This window comes from Mytilus edulis, chromosome 2 (assembly GCF_963676685.1).
Source record: "Mytilus edulis chromosome 2, xbMytEdul2.2, whole genome shotgun sequence".
Lineage (NCBI taxonomy): Eukaryota > Metazoa > Mollusca > Bivalvia > Mytilida > Mytilidae > Mytilus > Mytilus edulis.
Window position 1 is genome coordinate 22,412,298 of NC_092345.1, and position 17,926 is coordinate 22,430,223.

Sequence of the window (17,926 nt, forward strand, 5' to 3'; positions counted from 1 at the left end):
TCAAAATCGCCATTATTGAACTTGACCTCCGTATAGTTGTCAGTAATAACATATTAAAATTTTAAAAGCTTTGGTTGAACGGTTCATGAGTTAATGCACGGACAACATTTGATTGCCGCCTTTCAAGAACCATAACTCCTGAACGGTAAAAGTCAAAATCGCCATTATTGAACTTGACCTTCGTATAGTTGTCAGTAATAACATATTAAAATTTTAAAAGCTTTGGTTGAACGGTTCATGAGTTAATGCACGGACAACATTTGATTGCCGCCTTTCAAGAACCATAACTCCTGAACGGTAAAAGTTAAAATCGCATTATTGAACTTGACCTTCGTATAGTTGTCAGTAATAACATATTAAAATTTTAAAAGCTTTGGTTGAACGGTTCATGAGTTAATGCACGGACAACATTTGATTGCCGCCTTTCAAGAACCATAACTCCTGAACGGTAAAAGTCAAAATCGCCATTATTGAACTTGACCTTCGTATAGTTGTCAGTAATAACATATTAAAATTTTAAAAGCTTTGGTTGAACGGTTCATGAGTTAATGCACGGACAACATTTGATTGCCGCCCGCCCGCCCGACCGCCCGGCCGCCCGCCGTACATCCCCAAATCAATAACCGACATTTTTGTCACAAAAATCCGGTTAAAAAGCATATGACGTGGGAGTACAATCGGAACAGCACTGGCAATATATTCATATTTTACCACGGGTGTGTACTCAAAGCGTTTGAAGGACGTCATGTTAGAATCAGTATATATAAATCTCTAATGACTTTTCCTTGACAGATTTCCCTATGAATACTCCTATTTTGGTCTTTAAAATTTAAAGATTACATTTACTTTAAAGTGGTTAGTTTTTATGGTGTCCAGATCATCATAGTTTTTATCTTGTGCAATACATCAGTTTTACAAGGTTTTTTTGTTGGATTAAATCCCTCGCCTCCCTAGTTTTCTTAAATTCAAATACATTTCATAAATTACAAATAGCTTTTTCAGCTTACCTTAACTGACCGTTGTTAGTACAATCTACAACATCACCAGACAGGGAACCATCCAACAGAACAGTATCATGACAAGTTATCTCCCTTACCATACCACCTTTGATAACTGCTGATAAAGGACTTGGAAGAACTTCTACGGGTATAGCTTTCTTTCTGTACACAATGGTATCCTTTATTTGTACCTTAATCAGAAGAACATATTATATAGTTACTGGAAGTACAAAAGGCTTAATTCTACATTAAATTTACTCACATAAATTCTTTTTTGTCTCATGAAATGCAAAAAAAAGGGCACCACATTACCAATTAGATGTCATTAGCAGAAAGTTATAAATATTGTAGATGAAAACTCCATGAATGTTTTTCAAACTTGGTTCATCAAGTGGTATGAATGAAATACGCATGAAGTTGTATGGTGAAGTTGAAATCATCCCTTTATCATCCCTTTGTAAATTTTACAGACGCCATCATGAGTTGGTTGACCATTAAGAAATAACTGTTTTATAGCAGATGATATTGGATTTGTTCCTTATGTTGAAACTACAATCCTGTTCCTTTTTCACGAATGTGACTTACAGAATTAGACTATTTACCAGGTGTCTAATAACATGAGCAACACATGTGGAGCAGGCTCTGCTTAACCTTCCTGAGCACCTGAGATCACTCATAGTTTTTTGACGAGGTTCATGTTGCTTAGACTTTAGTTTTTTATGTTGTGTGTGTGTACTATTTTTTGTCTTTTTCTCTTACAGTCATGGGAGTTTTCACTTTATTTTCGATCTAAGAGTTTGAATGTACCTCTGGTATCTTTCGCCCTTCTTGTATAGTCTTTCAGAATCAATGGACTTATTGAGACATTTCTATGAATTATCCTTCTATATTTCGAGACACCTGCCAATTGATTGCAACATTTAGAATTTCTGAGTTGCAAGGTAATGCCCATACACTGATACTTTTTCTTTCACATTCCTTTTTAAAATAACCCTCAATACACATTAGACTAAAATTTTCATATGAGATTCACCATACCTTAACTTCCAACTGATATTTTCCATCTTCTAATGTGCAAGGAGGTATCATCAATATCTTCTGGTGGAATGTACTACTAGCAACATGTGTAAGTTGTATCAGCTGGTTATCAGAGCTGTTATACAACCTCCAACTATACTCAGCATGGATTGTTGTGTTCTCACATACAGGTATAGCCATTTCTACTTCAAAACGTAAATGCTGAGACTTATTAATCTAAAATGAAAAGCCAAATAAACAAATTATTTATACACACATCAACCCTAAGATTAATTGTGACCTTTTTACTCTTGTAGACTGTCATTTGGAACAGATTAGGTAATTGCATAACGTTTTGAAGGTTTATCTTATCAATAATATTGATAATTAAGGATCATGTTTCAAATTTGGACTTTCCATAAAAAGGCTTCTAGTACATCTTTTTTTAAACTATTGTATAATACTTTTAAATTATGTACATCCCATACAAAAGATAAAGTATTTATCTTGATTTAACCCTGAAAACATTAGTTTAGTGGTAACACCACCACACACAATGACTCAAAGTTTTAGGTGCAGTACATTAGCCAAAAGCATTGTACTAAGATGATTAATCACTGGTATCTTAACCCTACGATCTTGCAATCTCCCTGCAGGAACCTGTTTAATTCTTTGATGTCTTAAGTTTTAAGTTTTGATGCTGGTTTGTTTAGTTATTATCTACTTACAATTCGTGCATCCGTAAACAACATTTATTAATAAATAAAACACTATGGGAAAAATCCAGAAGTTTTTAAGTCAAACGTAAAATGGCTCAAGAAATCAAAAGTTATTTGGCTGCTACAATCAAATTCTTTCAATGCTTTCAAATATCAAACAGGATGCCTTATAACTGTCATTAAATCTTTACTACTAGCAAAAGAAATTGTCTTATATTGTTAGGTCAGTCTCATTTCTTAACTCTTTATTGAACAAAGTTTACACTTACTGTAGTGAGTGTTATATTTTGGCCATGTACAGATATTGAACCTACTTACTGTTGTTAGTGTTATATTTTGACCATGTACAGATATTTCTGGTGGGAAGCATTTCCTATCTAGGACAAACAACTGTTTACTTTCACTAGCATGGCTGATAGAATTAGATGCCAATACGGTCACATTATACACTCCTTCTCTGAAAATCAAAAAATATATTAGTCATATTTTCTAAATTATTCTGACGCCAGAAATAAACTTTTTTTAGTAGGGAGTGACTTGCAAACTTTCCCAAATTTTCATAAGCAGCTAAAGTTAGATAATCATTTTAATGAAACAAAATATTTCCAAATTCAAAAGCCAAATTTTAAATTATATAGTAAAAGAAGCTTTATCCTCACTGGTAAAGCAATTATACAGTATATGAATTTTGCCATCAAAATGTTGCATTTTCTCCCAAAGGACAAATATTAAATTATAACCTATGAAATGTGGTTATTTGATAACAATGAGTTAGCTGCTATATAAATTAGATCATGCAATGAAGAAGGAAATATAATTATGATGTATTAAGAAAATAATGGCCAGTAGCAAAGTTACATTAGTGGGAACATGTCTATAATAATTTGTCCTTTTCAAAACCAAGACACATTTTGGTTATAAACCTTTTACAGTGTGATTTTTTTCAGATGCAAGTGTCCTGTCTTATTAGTGTCTATTAATAGGCTTTGTCACGTTAGATCCTCAAATCTTATAAACTGATATTGTATACACACAATTCTTGTTTATGTCATCTCATTTTCCTGGAATTGAATTCTGGTCTACAGTACTATCATTTTGATTTTGAGTTCAAATATTTTTTGATATAGAAGGAAACAAAAATGTACTAAATTCAACACAGTACCGTTAGAAGGTGTTGGTTCACTCGATGCATCCTAAATTCACCACAGTTCAATTCTTAAGATAAATATTACTATGGCAGAATAGACGTATTTACACTTGTATGCAAATTTGTCCGCCATTACATAAAATCACACAGGTTCCCGTAAACTTTGACATCATAATTCAAAACATTTGAAGTCACAACTGAAAAGTGATTGTTGCTTGACGTCAAAAGGTTATTAGGAGGTGATATAAGGTCATTTGGAGAAAAAAATACAGCTAAAGACCAAAATTGTAAATACGTTGATTGAATATTTCCTGGTTTATAGTAAAGGGAATACATTTTTGCCACTTTAAATTTCTGATCAAAATACAATCAGTTAGTTTTTAACTATAGCAATTTTTTCCTTTTTTTCAATTATCAATTCATCTTAAAAAACCCAAACTACTTGGTCATTTTAGCCAATCACAGGAAATCAATCAATAATGGTCACCACTAATCAACATAGCGGGGGGAAAAATGGTCACAATGTTACTTACTTGATAAAAATGTGTTCTACAAAGAGGCTACTATCATTCACACGAATTACTGGTGAACCATCTCCAAAATTCCATCTCAGTGAAATATCAGATCCACCATAGGTAGTTATCTTGAATTTTAGAGTTCTGTTGATTAATGGGTCACCCTCCATCAAAATTTTCAACTTTTTTATTTGGATTGGTAAAATAATAGCAGATGACGTAGCATCACTGACGTTATTAAAAGCAGAAACTGTGACTGTGTACCTACAATGAATAAACAAAATGAAAACTACTGCAGCAATAAATTGTGAATTATAAATAACATATAATTTTAAATTGCATCATAAAAAAAATAATCTTAAACATCATCAAATTGCTCCTGTAAATTCAGAAATTATTGCAAGGTTCCTATCAATACAAATAATTTGACTTTGAGAGTATACCAATGCTAAGAACGCATTTTGATATTCAGTACAGATATCTGTAGGCTTCTCTTTCAAAATTAACCTAGCATTTTTATCTCTTCTTTTTTGAATTAACAATAATAAATGCACACAAAAGTTAAACCAGATGCTTCGCAGGGTTGCAGCTTTATATGACCACAGAGGTTGGACCCTGAATAGTTGGGGCAAGTATGGACAAAACATTCAAGCTTGATACAGCTCTGAATATGGATTGTGATTAAATAGTTGACACAGCATATTTTTCTGAGACAGAATGAATGTGGTTTAATGAACCTAATTTTTTTTTTTGCTTTTGAGCAATACATTATGCTGTTTAATATTAATCCCCTGTAAAAGTGTTTGCAAAAATACCTACTCATTTTAATATAAAATATCAAAATATAAAATGACATAAAGTCAAAGTTAAAGTTAATTAATAGTAACTTCTAACATGTCTAAATATAAATTTACAGCTAATCCTCTCAAGACAATCACCATTTCTTAATTCATAATTTTCAAGCAGTGTATTGGAGGTAATTAAACATATATATATATATATATATTCTTTCAGACTCATATAATTTTTCCTGTTTGTGTAGTATTGTCAATTTTGATGATCCAATACCTATTAAGTTTACTGGTTAGTAGATTCTTATAGACTCTATATATATATATAATTATATATAACAGTTTTCTTTAAATGAAATTGGCTTACCTCCCTTACACTGCTTAAATTGTCCTTTAACCAGAAAACCCCTTGTTTCCCCCTTTTTTGCCCCTATTTGCTTACTGATTTGAGCCATAACCCCCCATAACCATCCCTTTGAAGTATGGAAACTTGTGGTATAATTTCAGAGAGGTTTATACACTTAAACGCAAGTTATTGACTGGAAACTACAAAAATATTTATTTAGACCCCTTTTTTGGCCCCAAATTCCTATACCATTAGACCATAACCCCAAAAACCAATCCAAACCTTTTACCTGGGGTATAAAACAATGTGGTACAATTTCAGAGCAATTGAAATACTTGTACACAAGTTGATATCCTGAAAGTAGAAAAATGCTTGTTTTGGGCCCCTTTTCTAAAACGGTTGGGACCATCATACCCAGAATCAATCCCAACCTTCCTTTTTTATATTGAGTTATTGACTGGAAACTACTAAAAGGCTTATTTGGGACCCTTTTTTGGCCCCAAATTCCTACACTGTTGGAACCATAACCCCCAAAATCAATTCAAACCTTATACCTGTGGTATAAAACATTGTGGTACAATTTCAGAGCAATTAAAATACTTATACACAAGATGATATCCTGAAAGTAGTAAAATGCTTGTTTTGGGCCCCTTATTCCAAAATGGTTGGGACCATCATCTCCAAAATCAATCCCGGCCTTCCTTTTCTGGTATTGAACCTTCTTATTAAATTTAATAGAGATTGATTCACTTAAACTAAAGTAATTGTCCGGAAACCAATGTGTCTTTGGACAACACAGATGACAACAACATCATACTATTATATGAACCCCGTATAAAAAGTACCATTTGTTTTACTATAAAGCAAAAACAATACCTCTCTGTAAAATCTGTGTGTTGTATGATAGGAACAGTGGTGACTTGAGAGGATTTCAAACTTCCATGCTGCCAGCCATTGAATCTCCACTTATAGTATTTCACCAAACCATTATATTTTGGAAAGGCATGTGCAGACAGAGTTACACCTTCTGATCCATCTTTTAAACTGGAGGTTATATTTAATGTTACTCCTGAAAAGAATTAAGATGTTTTATGTAGAAATTGATGTTTTCTGATGTTTTACAATAAACTGGCAATCATTGTAAGATACAGAGGCACTACTGTAGTCATTATTATTCGTTGGAAATCAATTTTTATTGATTTCGAGGGTACACTGGTGAACCAGGGAAATTGTTTAACGAATAACAAATTTTCTATAGGCTTGTATGTAGACCTCGGTTAAGCCACAAAATTAAATATCCACAGACATTCAAGTTCTCCTTTATCTATGAAAATTGGCACCCATGAAAATAAATGTCGACACAGTTATTACTTGTGTTCTCCTAATTGGTAACAATTTGTATTTAGATAACTACAAGCTTACATTTAACAGATTTGTCATCAAATGACCATATTATAACGGATTATTGTTATTGTTGTTAATTTCATAGAAAGCATATCATTTCGGCAGGTAGACAAATTTCATACAATTTTCAATAGATCAAATTAACACTAGAGTTTTGTTACCTTGTATTTTTTGTTGCACATAGACTTTAGCACTTGCAGTATTCTTTATTCCTCTATCATTAGCTATGACAGCTAAATTATACATTCCAGCGTTCTGATACAAATGACTGATTTCAGAACCTGCAATTTAATTTTCATACTTTATATAAAATAGTTTGTATAAAAATCTAGCAGGAGGAAATTATATATTGTGTCTGCAATAATGATAACCCAAAGATATGATTAAATAATATCAAGTCATTAATAATGTACCTTAAATTGCATTCTTTTCCATTAATTTTAATTCTTTATGACTATTTTTTCCATTTACATATCAAAATCCATACTGTACTGTGGTTCAAACAGTACACCCAATTTCTTATTGTCATATGATCCCTGTATGTAAGGTAGACTAGTTTATATTTTATCTTTCAAACCAATACTTTAGCAAGCAAGACTTGTTCAGTTTAATTTACATTTTCTTTTTATATGCAGGTTTCAGAAAAAGAAGGACCTGATCATCATTATTTTTTCCCCTTTTGCCCTTACACTGTACTTTTTGATTATACATTAACTTACTGTTGCTATTGACGACATCAGTTTGGTCACCAAATTTCCAATCAAATGTGATATTTTCATCATCAATTTGTTCTACTTTGAATGTGAAATTCTGACCATATTGTATATAATAATTTTCTCTCAACTTAGGTGTTGCAGGGGGTCTCTGGACGTGAAATGGCTCTTTCAAATAGGATGTAGTATTTCCCAATGGATTGATAGCTGTTACATACACTGGATAAACTCCCTCTGAAACAAAAAGCAAATAATACTTATTTAACAGTACATATATTTTGTCAAGGAATATAATCAAAATGCTCAAATGACCCAGCTTTAATATTTATGGTTTTCATCACTTTCTAACTTGACCACCATTTTGTCATCAGTAACAGCATATTTAAATTTTAAAGAGCATTATTAAACAGTTGTTCATAAGTTATTGCAAAAAACGACAAAAATTGACATTTCCTAATATATAAACAAGAGTGCACACGCTGAAATGTCTCGCCTTCTTTACTAATTATTGATATTATGTTGATAGTCCTAAGTATAAAGCTTTATTAAAAACTGTCAAATAAACTTAGCATTAACCAAGATAACTAAACAAAGACCAATGAACCATGAAAATGAGGTCAAGGTCAGATGAACCATGCCAGGCAGACATGTACAGCTAACAATGCTTCCATACAACAAATATAGTTGACCTATTACTTATAGTTTAAGAAAAATAGACCAAAACACAAAAACTTAACACTGAGCAATGAACCGTGAAAATGAGGTCGAGGTCAAATAAAACCTGCGGGACTGACATAAAGATCATAAAATATTTCCATACACCAAATATAGTTGACCTATGGCATATAGTATTAGATAAAAAGACCAAAACTCAAAAACTTAACTTTGACCACTCAACCATGAAAATAAGGTCAAGGTCAGATGACATCTACCCGCTAGACATGTACATCTTACAATCATTCCATACAACAAATATAGTAGATCTATTGCATAAAGTATGAGAAAAACAGACCAAAACACAAAAACTTAACTATAACCACTGAACCATGAAAATGAGGTCAAGGTCAGATGACACCTGCCAGTTGGACATGTACACCTTACAGTCCTTCCATACACCGAATATACTAGACCTATTGCTTATAGTATCTGAGATATGGACTTGACCACCAAAACTTAACCTTGTTCACTGATCCATGAAATGAGGTCGAGGTCAAGTGAAAACTGTCTGACGGGCATGAGGACCTTGCAAGGTATGCACATACCAAATATAATTATCCTATTACTTATAATAAGAGAGAATTCAACATTACAAAAAATCTGAATTTTTTTTTCAAGAGGTCACTGAACCATGAAAATGAGGTCAAGGACATTTGACATGTGACTGACGGAAACTTCGTAACATGAGGCATCTATATACAAAGTATGAAGCATCCAGGTCTTCCACCCTCTAAAATATAAAGCTTTTAAAAAGTTAGCTAACGCCGCCGCCGTAGCCGCCGCCGGATCACTATCCCTATGTCGAGCTTTCTGCAACAAAAGTTGCAGGCTCGACAAAAACCAAAACTCTTGGGCGCAGAAATGAAAATGAACAATCTTGAACTTTACCTTCATTTTTCATTTTTTTATGACAAATGCTACATGTATATTCACAATACAAGACATTAACTGGAGTCATAGCTTAAACACTGAATACAAGCATTTGTTTTATATTAAGTAATAAAATAAACTTGCACTATTTATAAATTATAGTCAGTTCTAATGGAACATACTATATGACACATTGTCTACAAGCAGAATTAAAAATTGTAACTTTATGACTTTATGAAGATTTAAAGACTGTTACAGTATTACAAGTACCTTTTGTATACTGATGATAAGCTTCTCCAGTAACTAGAAATAATAAATAATTCATCTTTCCTTCTACTGTTTTTGATTGGCCATCTCCAAAATGGATAATGAACGTCACATGAGATCCTTCCTCACACCTGAAAATAATTAAAAAAAAAAATCATCAATATAAATTTACAAAGAAACCGTTAATATTTTTATTTGAATCAACTTCATATGATCTTGTAACATAGAATTAAACCTTCCTCTTTATCCAGTAGGATACTTTAGATTTTCTTTTTAAGACTATTGAATTTCAAAATGAGAGGTGTGTTTCTGGTATTTTAACATCGCTATGAACCAGACAATTTTCAAAACACTTTTCCACATAATTCATATTTCCAGCAGCCATAATTTTGTCATAATATTTTAACAGCACCTACTTTGAAATTGAGTGAAATATTGCCAATTTAAGCCAGCCATTAAAATTTATGAAAAATCTAAAATAAATGTAGGCATGAGAGTACTTACAAGTCAAATATCCTTGTAATGTATATCTTAAACAACAATAAACATGATAAAGTCCATTAAGATTTCTAACCACACCAATTTTTCATACAAACAATGGTGCACCATAATGCTTAATTCAAATGACCTACAAGTGATAGTTCACTAAATCATTTTTATTTCTTTGTGTTACTTGATATTTCCCCGTAGTATTTACCTTACATCTATTTTTGTTTTTATATTTTTAAACAGATTTATAATGTCTTACAAAGCTTTGAATACAATCTTTTCTGTTGACCAGTCCGGTTTTCTTCCCTTCAGAAGTGTTTTCTTCCAACTATGAGCTTCGATTATCTTCAGACCACTTATTTCATCCACAGCCTTGAACTTATCTGGTAGCTTAGCAACAACTGGTTCTTTATATAGATGGTTGATGACCTTGACTGTGACTTCATAATCACCAGAATATTCAAAATAATGTGTGATTGTATTGCTTGTGCTATAAAAGATACAAATTGATTTCAAATTATCTCTTTTGTATATTTCACCGAAAACCCTTGATATTGTGTTCAAAATGTAACTATTACTTCAGGAAGAATAACTATAGGTCTCATTTTACTTTTAGTATTGTTAGGTTGCTACCACACATTCATAATCTCCACATCACCATTAATTCAAATAAACATTAGGAGGTGCATTGTGCCTCACAAAAGTAATAATAAAGACTACTGGCTTGAAATATGACAGAACAGGACAAATACAATATATTACAACATTTATACTATAATACTGCACTTTGTCTGATTTCTATGGAGTCAAATATTAGCAATTTCTTTATCAAGTTTTTAATATTCTATTTTATATATTCTTCTTTATCTTTATAAAATGGTTGAAAATATTTTCCCATAGAATTATTTTTTTCATAAAATATTAAAGTAAAGCAATCTACACCTCGTATTTTTCACCTCCCACACAAGATCAATCATTACCAACACACACAACAACACAGGGAGACAAAAAGCTGACAAATAATTAAAATTTACAAAAAAATAACATATCCGAACTGTATATCTCACCGAGATTTCAATTTCCAAGAATTCTCTCGAGACTGTTCCGGTAACAAAACTTTACATGAAAACGAATTAGACTGGATTCAATTTTTTTTGGAATTACATTTCGAAGTGATCCTGATTAATATGTGCATTAGCTTTCCATTTACTACTGTAAAACGCTGTGTATAAATTTCATTAAGAGGATGGAGCCAAAGTGTACAGAGACCAAAACAAATCACAACTTGTCCTCACCATTAACCGTAGGAAATATGTCCCGTCTAATTTTCATTAAGTTGGAGCACAGCTTTATCTTTCCATTTCATGATTCATTAATCACAAATTAATCATCAACAATTATTTTCTATGCTGTCATTGACTTTACATCTAGCTGTTTGTCTCCTGATAGTAGACCTTTCAACAGTGTGCTTACTGTGACAATATTGGCCAAAAACTGTCATTTTCAATTAACAAAATGAAATGTTAATCAATAACAAACTGAATTTTGTCATTTGATATTATATAACAACATTATTAATTGTTTCTTCTCATGTTTAATTTTTCCTCAATTAACAAAACCAAAAACAGAATGCGGTGCCGATAGGACAAATAACAAGTAGATGTGACATTCACTTAAGGAAAATATGCCACTTTTATACAAGGAAAATATACCACTTTAATACAAGGAAAATATATCACTTTTATACTCTTTATTCTCTTTATTCCATGTGAAATTGAATGAGGTGAGAAAACGAATCAAATACTACCAGATATATAAAAGGAAATCATCGTTTAGATCCCATTGTCTCTGAATTTAAAAGCACTTAAAGATGAAAATGTTTGAGATTTTATTGTTTTGTATAAATTTCTACAATTTGGTCTTTGACCTGTACAAGTGCTATAGTAAAAGTTGCTTGTAAAGAAAATGTTGGGTTTTTTTTTATTATTTAAAATTGTAGTCTACCAGAAGTTTTGATATCATTTTCAAAGTTATTCCCTTTTCGGGTGTACCAAGGGGTAACAATAAACAGAAAGTGCAATTTAAACATTTAGACCCCTTAAAATCTTTTTCCACACCAGACCTTCCCTTTGACAGCTTAAACTGCATGTCTATGGAACCAAAACAAAAATGTTTAACATTGACTGACAAAATTATAAAGGGATGGAGTTTAATAGTACAAATAATTCCTATACTTAGTCCATATGAAACATGCCACAAACACAGCTAGCTTCATTCCTTTAAATCATGAACTGCCTCTGATTATAGTCTGTTAAAAGCATCCAATCACTCATATCCTGACTTTCATTTCCATTTTAAACCATCTGATAGAAATACTTAACTCTATAGTATTCAGCCTTTCTTAAAAAGCCAACATAATTTTGTCAATACAATTCATGAATTGGCTCCATTAGACCAGTACTTAGCGGAAACTGACACTCTTTTCTATAAAAATCTTGTCTACTAAACTCAATTAAGACCCTGATAATGAAATTTTCCATCAATTACCCAGTATCACTTAGAAACACGGACATTGATATGGCTATCAATCCAAACCATAAAGGCTATTTTCTCCCTACCATAAATGAAATCATATGTTATTAGCTTGTTTTCTTACGGAACAATAACCATCAAAATAGATTCATTTAGAAACAGACAAAAAAATCAAAAGATTTCTTTATATAGAACTAGGGACGATCAAAAAGACTGTTGTTCACAAATCTAAATTACAAAGAATCTTTTTCTCTTGCAAAGCATCACAGTAAGTGTGTCACAGAATTTTTCCTTGCATAGAACTAAATATACAGCCTACAAAGAATTCCAAGATATGATTAATGTAGTTAAAGAGAAAAGAGATTTTTTTAAAGAGGATAGGATCTGTGTTTGGTGACCAGCGAATTCAGATATTAAAGTTAATAATGGTAGATCAAATCAAAAGTCAAGAGTTGAAAATCTAAACTAAAAATAAAATCAAAATGAAAATTTGTACACATAATAATTATGATAAATAATTTAGTAAAAGCACTTTTTGAATTCTTATTAAGTTAAATCCAGTGATTTCATAAAATATCATTTTTTTTATACAAGATATTAAAAGTTTTTTGAAAACTTAAACCATCAATACAAATTTCGTGATTAAAGTAGGAAAAGCTACTTAGGAAATATCCAAGCATCACTTGACAGTTAATGACACATACTTATACAAAACTTTTATAAGGTCAAAAGGTCAATGTTCATTCAGCAAAATAAACTGGAGGTTTTGTAGGAGCCTAAAGGTTACAAATAAAACCACTGAACATCAAGGAAAACACCTTAATTGTATGCCTAATCCTGATTGGTTGATGTGAAGACACTATGTGTAGACACTATGTGTAGACACTATGTGCATTCTGCATTATATTCAAGGCAAAATTATATATTTTCCTTAGCCGTAATAACGAAGAACTGAGAAGTAATTTAACACTGAGATGAGACAAAAAACATCAGGAACCTATATTTTGGGGTTTAAAAACTACTGTCCTTATAAGTGTTCTTTAATCTTAGTAAGGATTCGTTCTAAAAAGAGTTAATCTTGAAAAGGATACTATTGTCATCTACAAATGTTTTTTTTTAATTTTTTTGCCATTCGTATTATGTACTTGACGTTTTTGCATCTATAGGATTCATTTAAAATCTAAGATGATTGAATACTATAATTATGCCATGAAGATGTAGGTCATCAAAGAAAAGAGCTGTTAAAGTGAAACTATAATCCTGAACACTCCTGGTGATGTTTTTCTATTAATCATTTAATCATTTCATTATTTATTTTAAAATGACCTGTGTCAGAAGTTACCGTTACAAAAATTGTCTGCATACCTGACTTTAGAAACAATGCTGTAATCTTGGTCCATGAATTCCCATTTGAATGTCAAGTCTTTTCCAGAGGCTATCATTGCTGTGACATTGACTTGTCCTGGGACAGGGAACACTGTAGGAGAATCTGTTGTAACGCTGGTTATAATAATTGGTTCGTGTATTGTACATAGAGTTGTCTGTTCTTTGAACGATACCAGATTGGAGATATTGGCTGTAATCTCATAGTCGCCAATTGACTTGTAGATATGATGAATAGATACCAAATATCTCGGCAAGCCCCTTTCTGGTGGATGTTCTGTTGTTATCTTTAAAGTCTCATTTTCTGATGATAATGTTTCTGACTGACCATCGCCAAAATTAATATGGATTAAAAAACTCCTGCCACCATTTACCTTTACATTGATGACCGTTGGTTCTCCAAGGATAACAGGAGAAGCAGCTAACTTGACCTGTACAATTGGATACTGGACAACAACGGTCAGATTAGAAGACTGCTGACTTATGTCGTTTAATGCAGTTACTTTAAGTAAATGTGTACCAGGTATATCAAATCCTCTGGAAAACTGTAATGAAAGAAACACACCAGTATTGAACAAAAACGGAGAAATAAATTAAAATAGAATTGAGAACGAAAATGTGGAAGGTGTCAATGCTCAAGGCCACCATCATAGGTCTTCAATGCAGTAAGAGAATCTCACACGTGGTGGCATCCTTCAGCTGATAGCTGAAAAAGTCCACTTAAGAAGGATAAAATAAAAAAATTCACAAGCACTACAAAACCAATTCTTATCTTAAAACAAACATATCTAAAGCTTAGTTTTTGAAATTCAATATCAATCTCGTTCCAAGAAATTAAGAAAAGTATCAGTGACAAACAGGAAGAGATAAAGTGAAATTATGATTTTCATCCATGTAAAGGAAGATAAACATTAATAATGAGAGTAATTAATCGAAAATAATGATCTGTTTTTATAGTGTTTTAAAACAAAATTCTAATAAGGATAATATTACACTTTTTATCATTTATCTCATGTTAGGTTGTATGTCTTAAAATTATGTCACAAGTTCAAATTATTAATATATTGAAACATATTTTATACTTCAATATAACATATACAAGTTTCTAAACAACATTAGTTAAATATTCTATATTTTACTATTAAGTTTAATTATAATAAATGCATTTTTGAAATGCAGTTAATATAATAATTGTATGATGGCCTCTTATATTTCATTCATAAAGAAAAAACATGTGTTTGATAAGATATAAAAAGATGTGGTATAAGTGCCATTGAGACAACTCTGCATCGAAGTCAAAATTTCTAAAAGTAACCAATTAAAAGGTTAAAGTACGACCTTCAACATAGAGCCTTACCTCACATGGAACAGCAAGCTTATTTAAGTTTAAAAGATATTTTCTTTATTAATTTGATACACAAAATAAAATTTGTCCTACCTTGTTGTGGGTTGTATATTTGACATCTTGTCCACCAAAATCCCACATGTATATCATGTTTGTTCCAAATTCTGTTGAAGCATCCCATATATGATGTCTTCCTAACCTGAAATGATACCAAACAAAATCTACATTAGTATTTCCTAAAAATATTTGACATATCTCATTACTAATAATTGCAGAAAGCCTATTTTTTGTGGAAATTGCCTGAAAATGGATATTTCTGCTGAAAACAATTATATAAAGGAAGTAAAAAACAACGAAAATACTTATAAGTCTAACATACCCAACTTCAGTTTTCTGCACAATTTATAAACATGGAGTTATCGTAGAAAAGGAAATTTTTCAAAACTACACTTAGATAAACAATATTTCCTGGAAATTACTCAGTGTTGACACAATCAGGTATTAAACTTGTCAACAATAACAAAAAAATCCCACCAAATTTTTTCCTTCTTCACAACCATTACAAGAGTGTTCATAAACAAAGTGTGCGTAGAATGAATGTATGAAAGGACATTCTTATATATATAAGTATACAAATATCATATCACAAGATAATGTCATGCTCCAATCATTTGTTTATCTTAGGTCAATTAATAAAATCCTATGACTGTTTTTAAGTGCTCATTAATTATGTCAATCAAATATTTTAAAACTTAAACTTTCAAGTACTTTCCTGAGAGATGAAAATCCAGTTATGTCATTTTTATTTTTATTTGATTAAATTAACACAAGCTGTATCATTTAAAGCCAAGTTAGGATTTTCCCCCCATTTCTTGCAGCAGTTTTCCACAGTTTGATGATTATACTTCAATTGCCACTTCCTTTTTTTATGTTAAAGAATACAAAACTTTTCAAACGTATTGAGTCTGGAGCGCTGCAGAAATGTTCAAAACAAACAATCAAAAGCCAAGCATGTAAACCATTTTATTTTCTTTGAAACTTTTATTTTGCTTTAAGTCTTTTATAGCCCATTTCATGTTAGGTCCTTACAGTAAGCCCATATTGTGGCATTTTAATTTCACAATTTTCAAATTGACCTGAAATAATGAAAGATCCAAGTTTTACATGTTCCCTACGATTTATATTGGCATTATTTTTCTACTCCTGAAAGTCGCGAAGATTAGTCTCATGTGGGTCAATATTTCTTACACTGCAAAATTATTTCTTACTCGTTGTTATGTAGCATTAAGTCAAATAAAATAATGTCGTAATTTTACTTACTCATAGAAAAAGCTTTCCCATTTAACATTACTTATCAGCATAAAAAAGCTTCCATGTTGAATTTTGAATTTATTTCTTTTTCAAACAGACTTAAACAGATCGACTGATTAAAAAATCGGCCCCCTAAGAAACAAAAGGAGTAGAAGTTATTATATTCTTGCCATCCATTATCCAATAGTTTGATTTTCAGTTTCATTAGAACTTTGGGGGGGGGGGGATGTGAATATGAGACTTTGTTCAAATGGACTTTTTAATGGTAAATTGCTCATATTTTTTTTGTAGGGTATCAAAATCCTAACTAAAAACAAAGCCAACCTTATTATGAATTAATGTACCCACAGTAAGATTCCATGTGATTATATTGACAAGAGTCCTTTATGAATAAACTGGTTTTATTTATAACTAAAATTACATGCCAAAATGTAATTTCCTATAATTAAAATAGTTATAATCAAACTCAAAACACAACTGGATATGAATAATTCATTCAGTTTATGCTAAATATATCCTTCTCATGAACAATAATCTAAATTTAGCATTAAAAGTTAGCATATTATATATTTTAATGCACTTTTATATTTATGGTGTGGTTTCTACAGACAAACTAGAGAATAAATGATATAAGGAGACAACTGAGAGGGTAATACTTCACTTTGGTAAAGAATATTATGCAGATTGACAAAACATTTGGGGTCATATTATTTTGCAAAGTTGGCTCTAATTGGTGGCCTTCACCTGTTGTTTGCTCTTTGGGTGAGTTGTTGTCTCTTTAACCCATTCCCCATTTTCTTTCTCAATTTTATCTAAAATAAGTCAATTATTAAAATAGGGAGATGTAGTATAATTTACAATAAGACATGTATCAACCAAAGACTATAGGACCTGGCTATAAGCAAGTTCAGATACACAGGTTTTTTGTAATGGGAGTGAACACTTGTATAAGAGAGATAACCTTTGTTCGATGTAATGCGAAAGATATTCTGTATAAATACCCTATTTTTTCATGTAGACTATTGGCTAATTAAACCCATGTAAGTTATTTCAATAAAACAAACTCTGCCAATATAGGGTAACTTTAAGTACTTTTCTTCAGTTGATACAAAAAACTATAGTTAATGTCTTTTCAACTGACAAACAATTAATGTCATGATCAAGAAATCTTTAATTTGTCATACAAGGATCAAGGTTTTTATATTTCAAACTTTCAATGATGTTTATCAGTTTATAGCATTTTTATAAAGTGTTGACCTAAACAAAATTTCTTATATCATGGATATTTTATGATTTAGGTTATTTTACAAAGATTTACATGAGTTTTGAATGGTAAAACATGATATTAAACAAGGCGGAGAC

At 31.3% G+C, this 17,926-nt stretch overlaps 1 protein-coding gene across 1 annotated transcript in view; it reads right to left on the reverse strand.

Annotated features, from left to right (window-relative positions):
• Positions 1 to 17,926, reverse strand: part of LOC139511735 (polycystin-1-like protein 1) — a gene marked incomplete in the record, with an annotated part of 223,869 nt that overhangs the window by 96,846 nt on the left and 109,097 nt on the right. Inside the window, 11 exon segments of the mRNA XM_071298777.1 lie at positions 1,008 to 1,189; positions 2,037 to 2,252; positions 3,053 to 3,191; positions 4,415 to 4,660; positions 6,410 to 6,602; positions 7,099 to 7,218; positions 7,657 to 7,884; positions 9,508 to 9,635; positions 10,253 to 10,483; positions 13,891 to 14,453; positions 15,347 to 15,452. Of these exon segments, the coding sequence (XP_071154878.1) occupies positions 1,008 to 1,189; positions 2,037 to 2,252; positions 3,053 to 3,191; positions 4,415 to 4,660; positions 6,410 to 6,602; positions 7,099 to 7,218; positions 7,657 to 7,884; positions 9,508 to 9,635; positions 10,253 to 10,483; positions 13,891 to 14,453; positions 15,347 to 15,452 (2,352 nt within the window).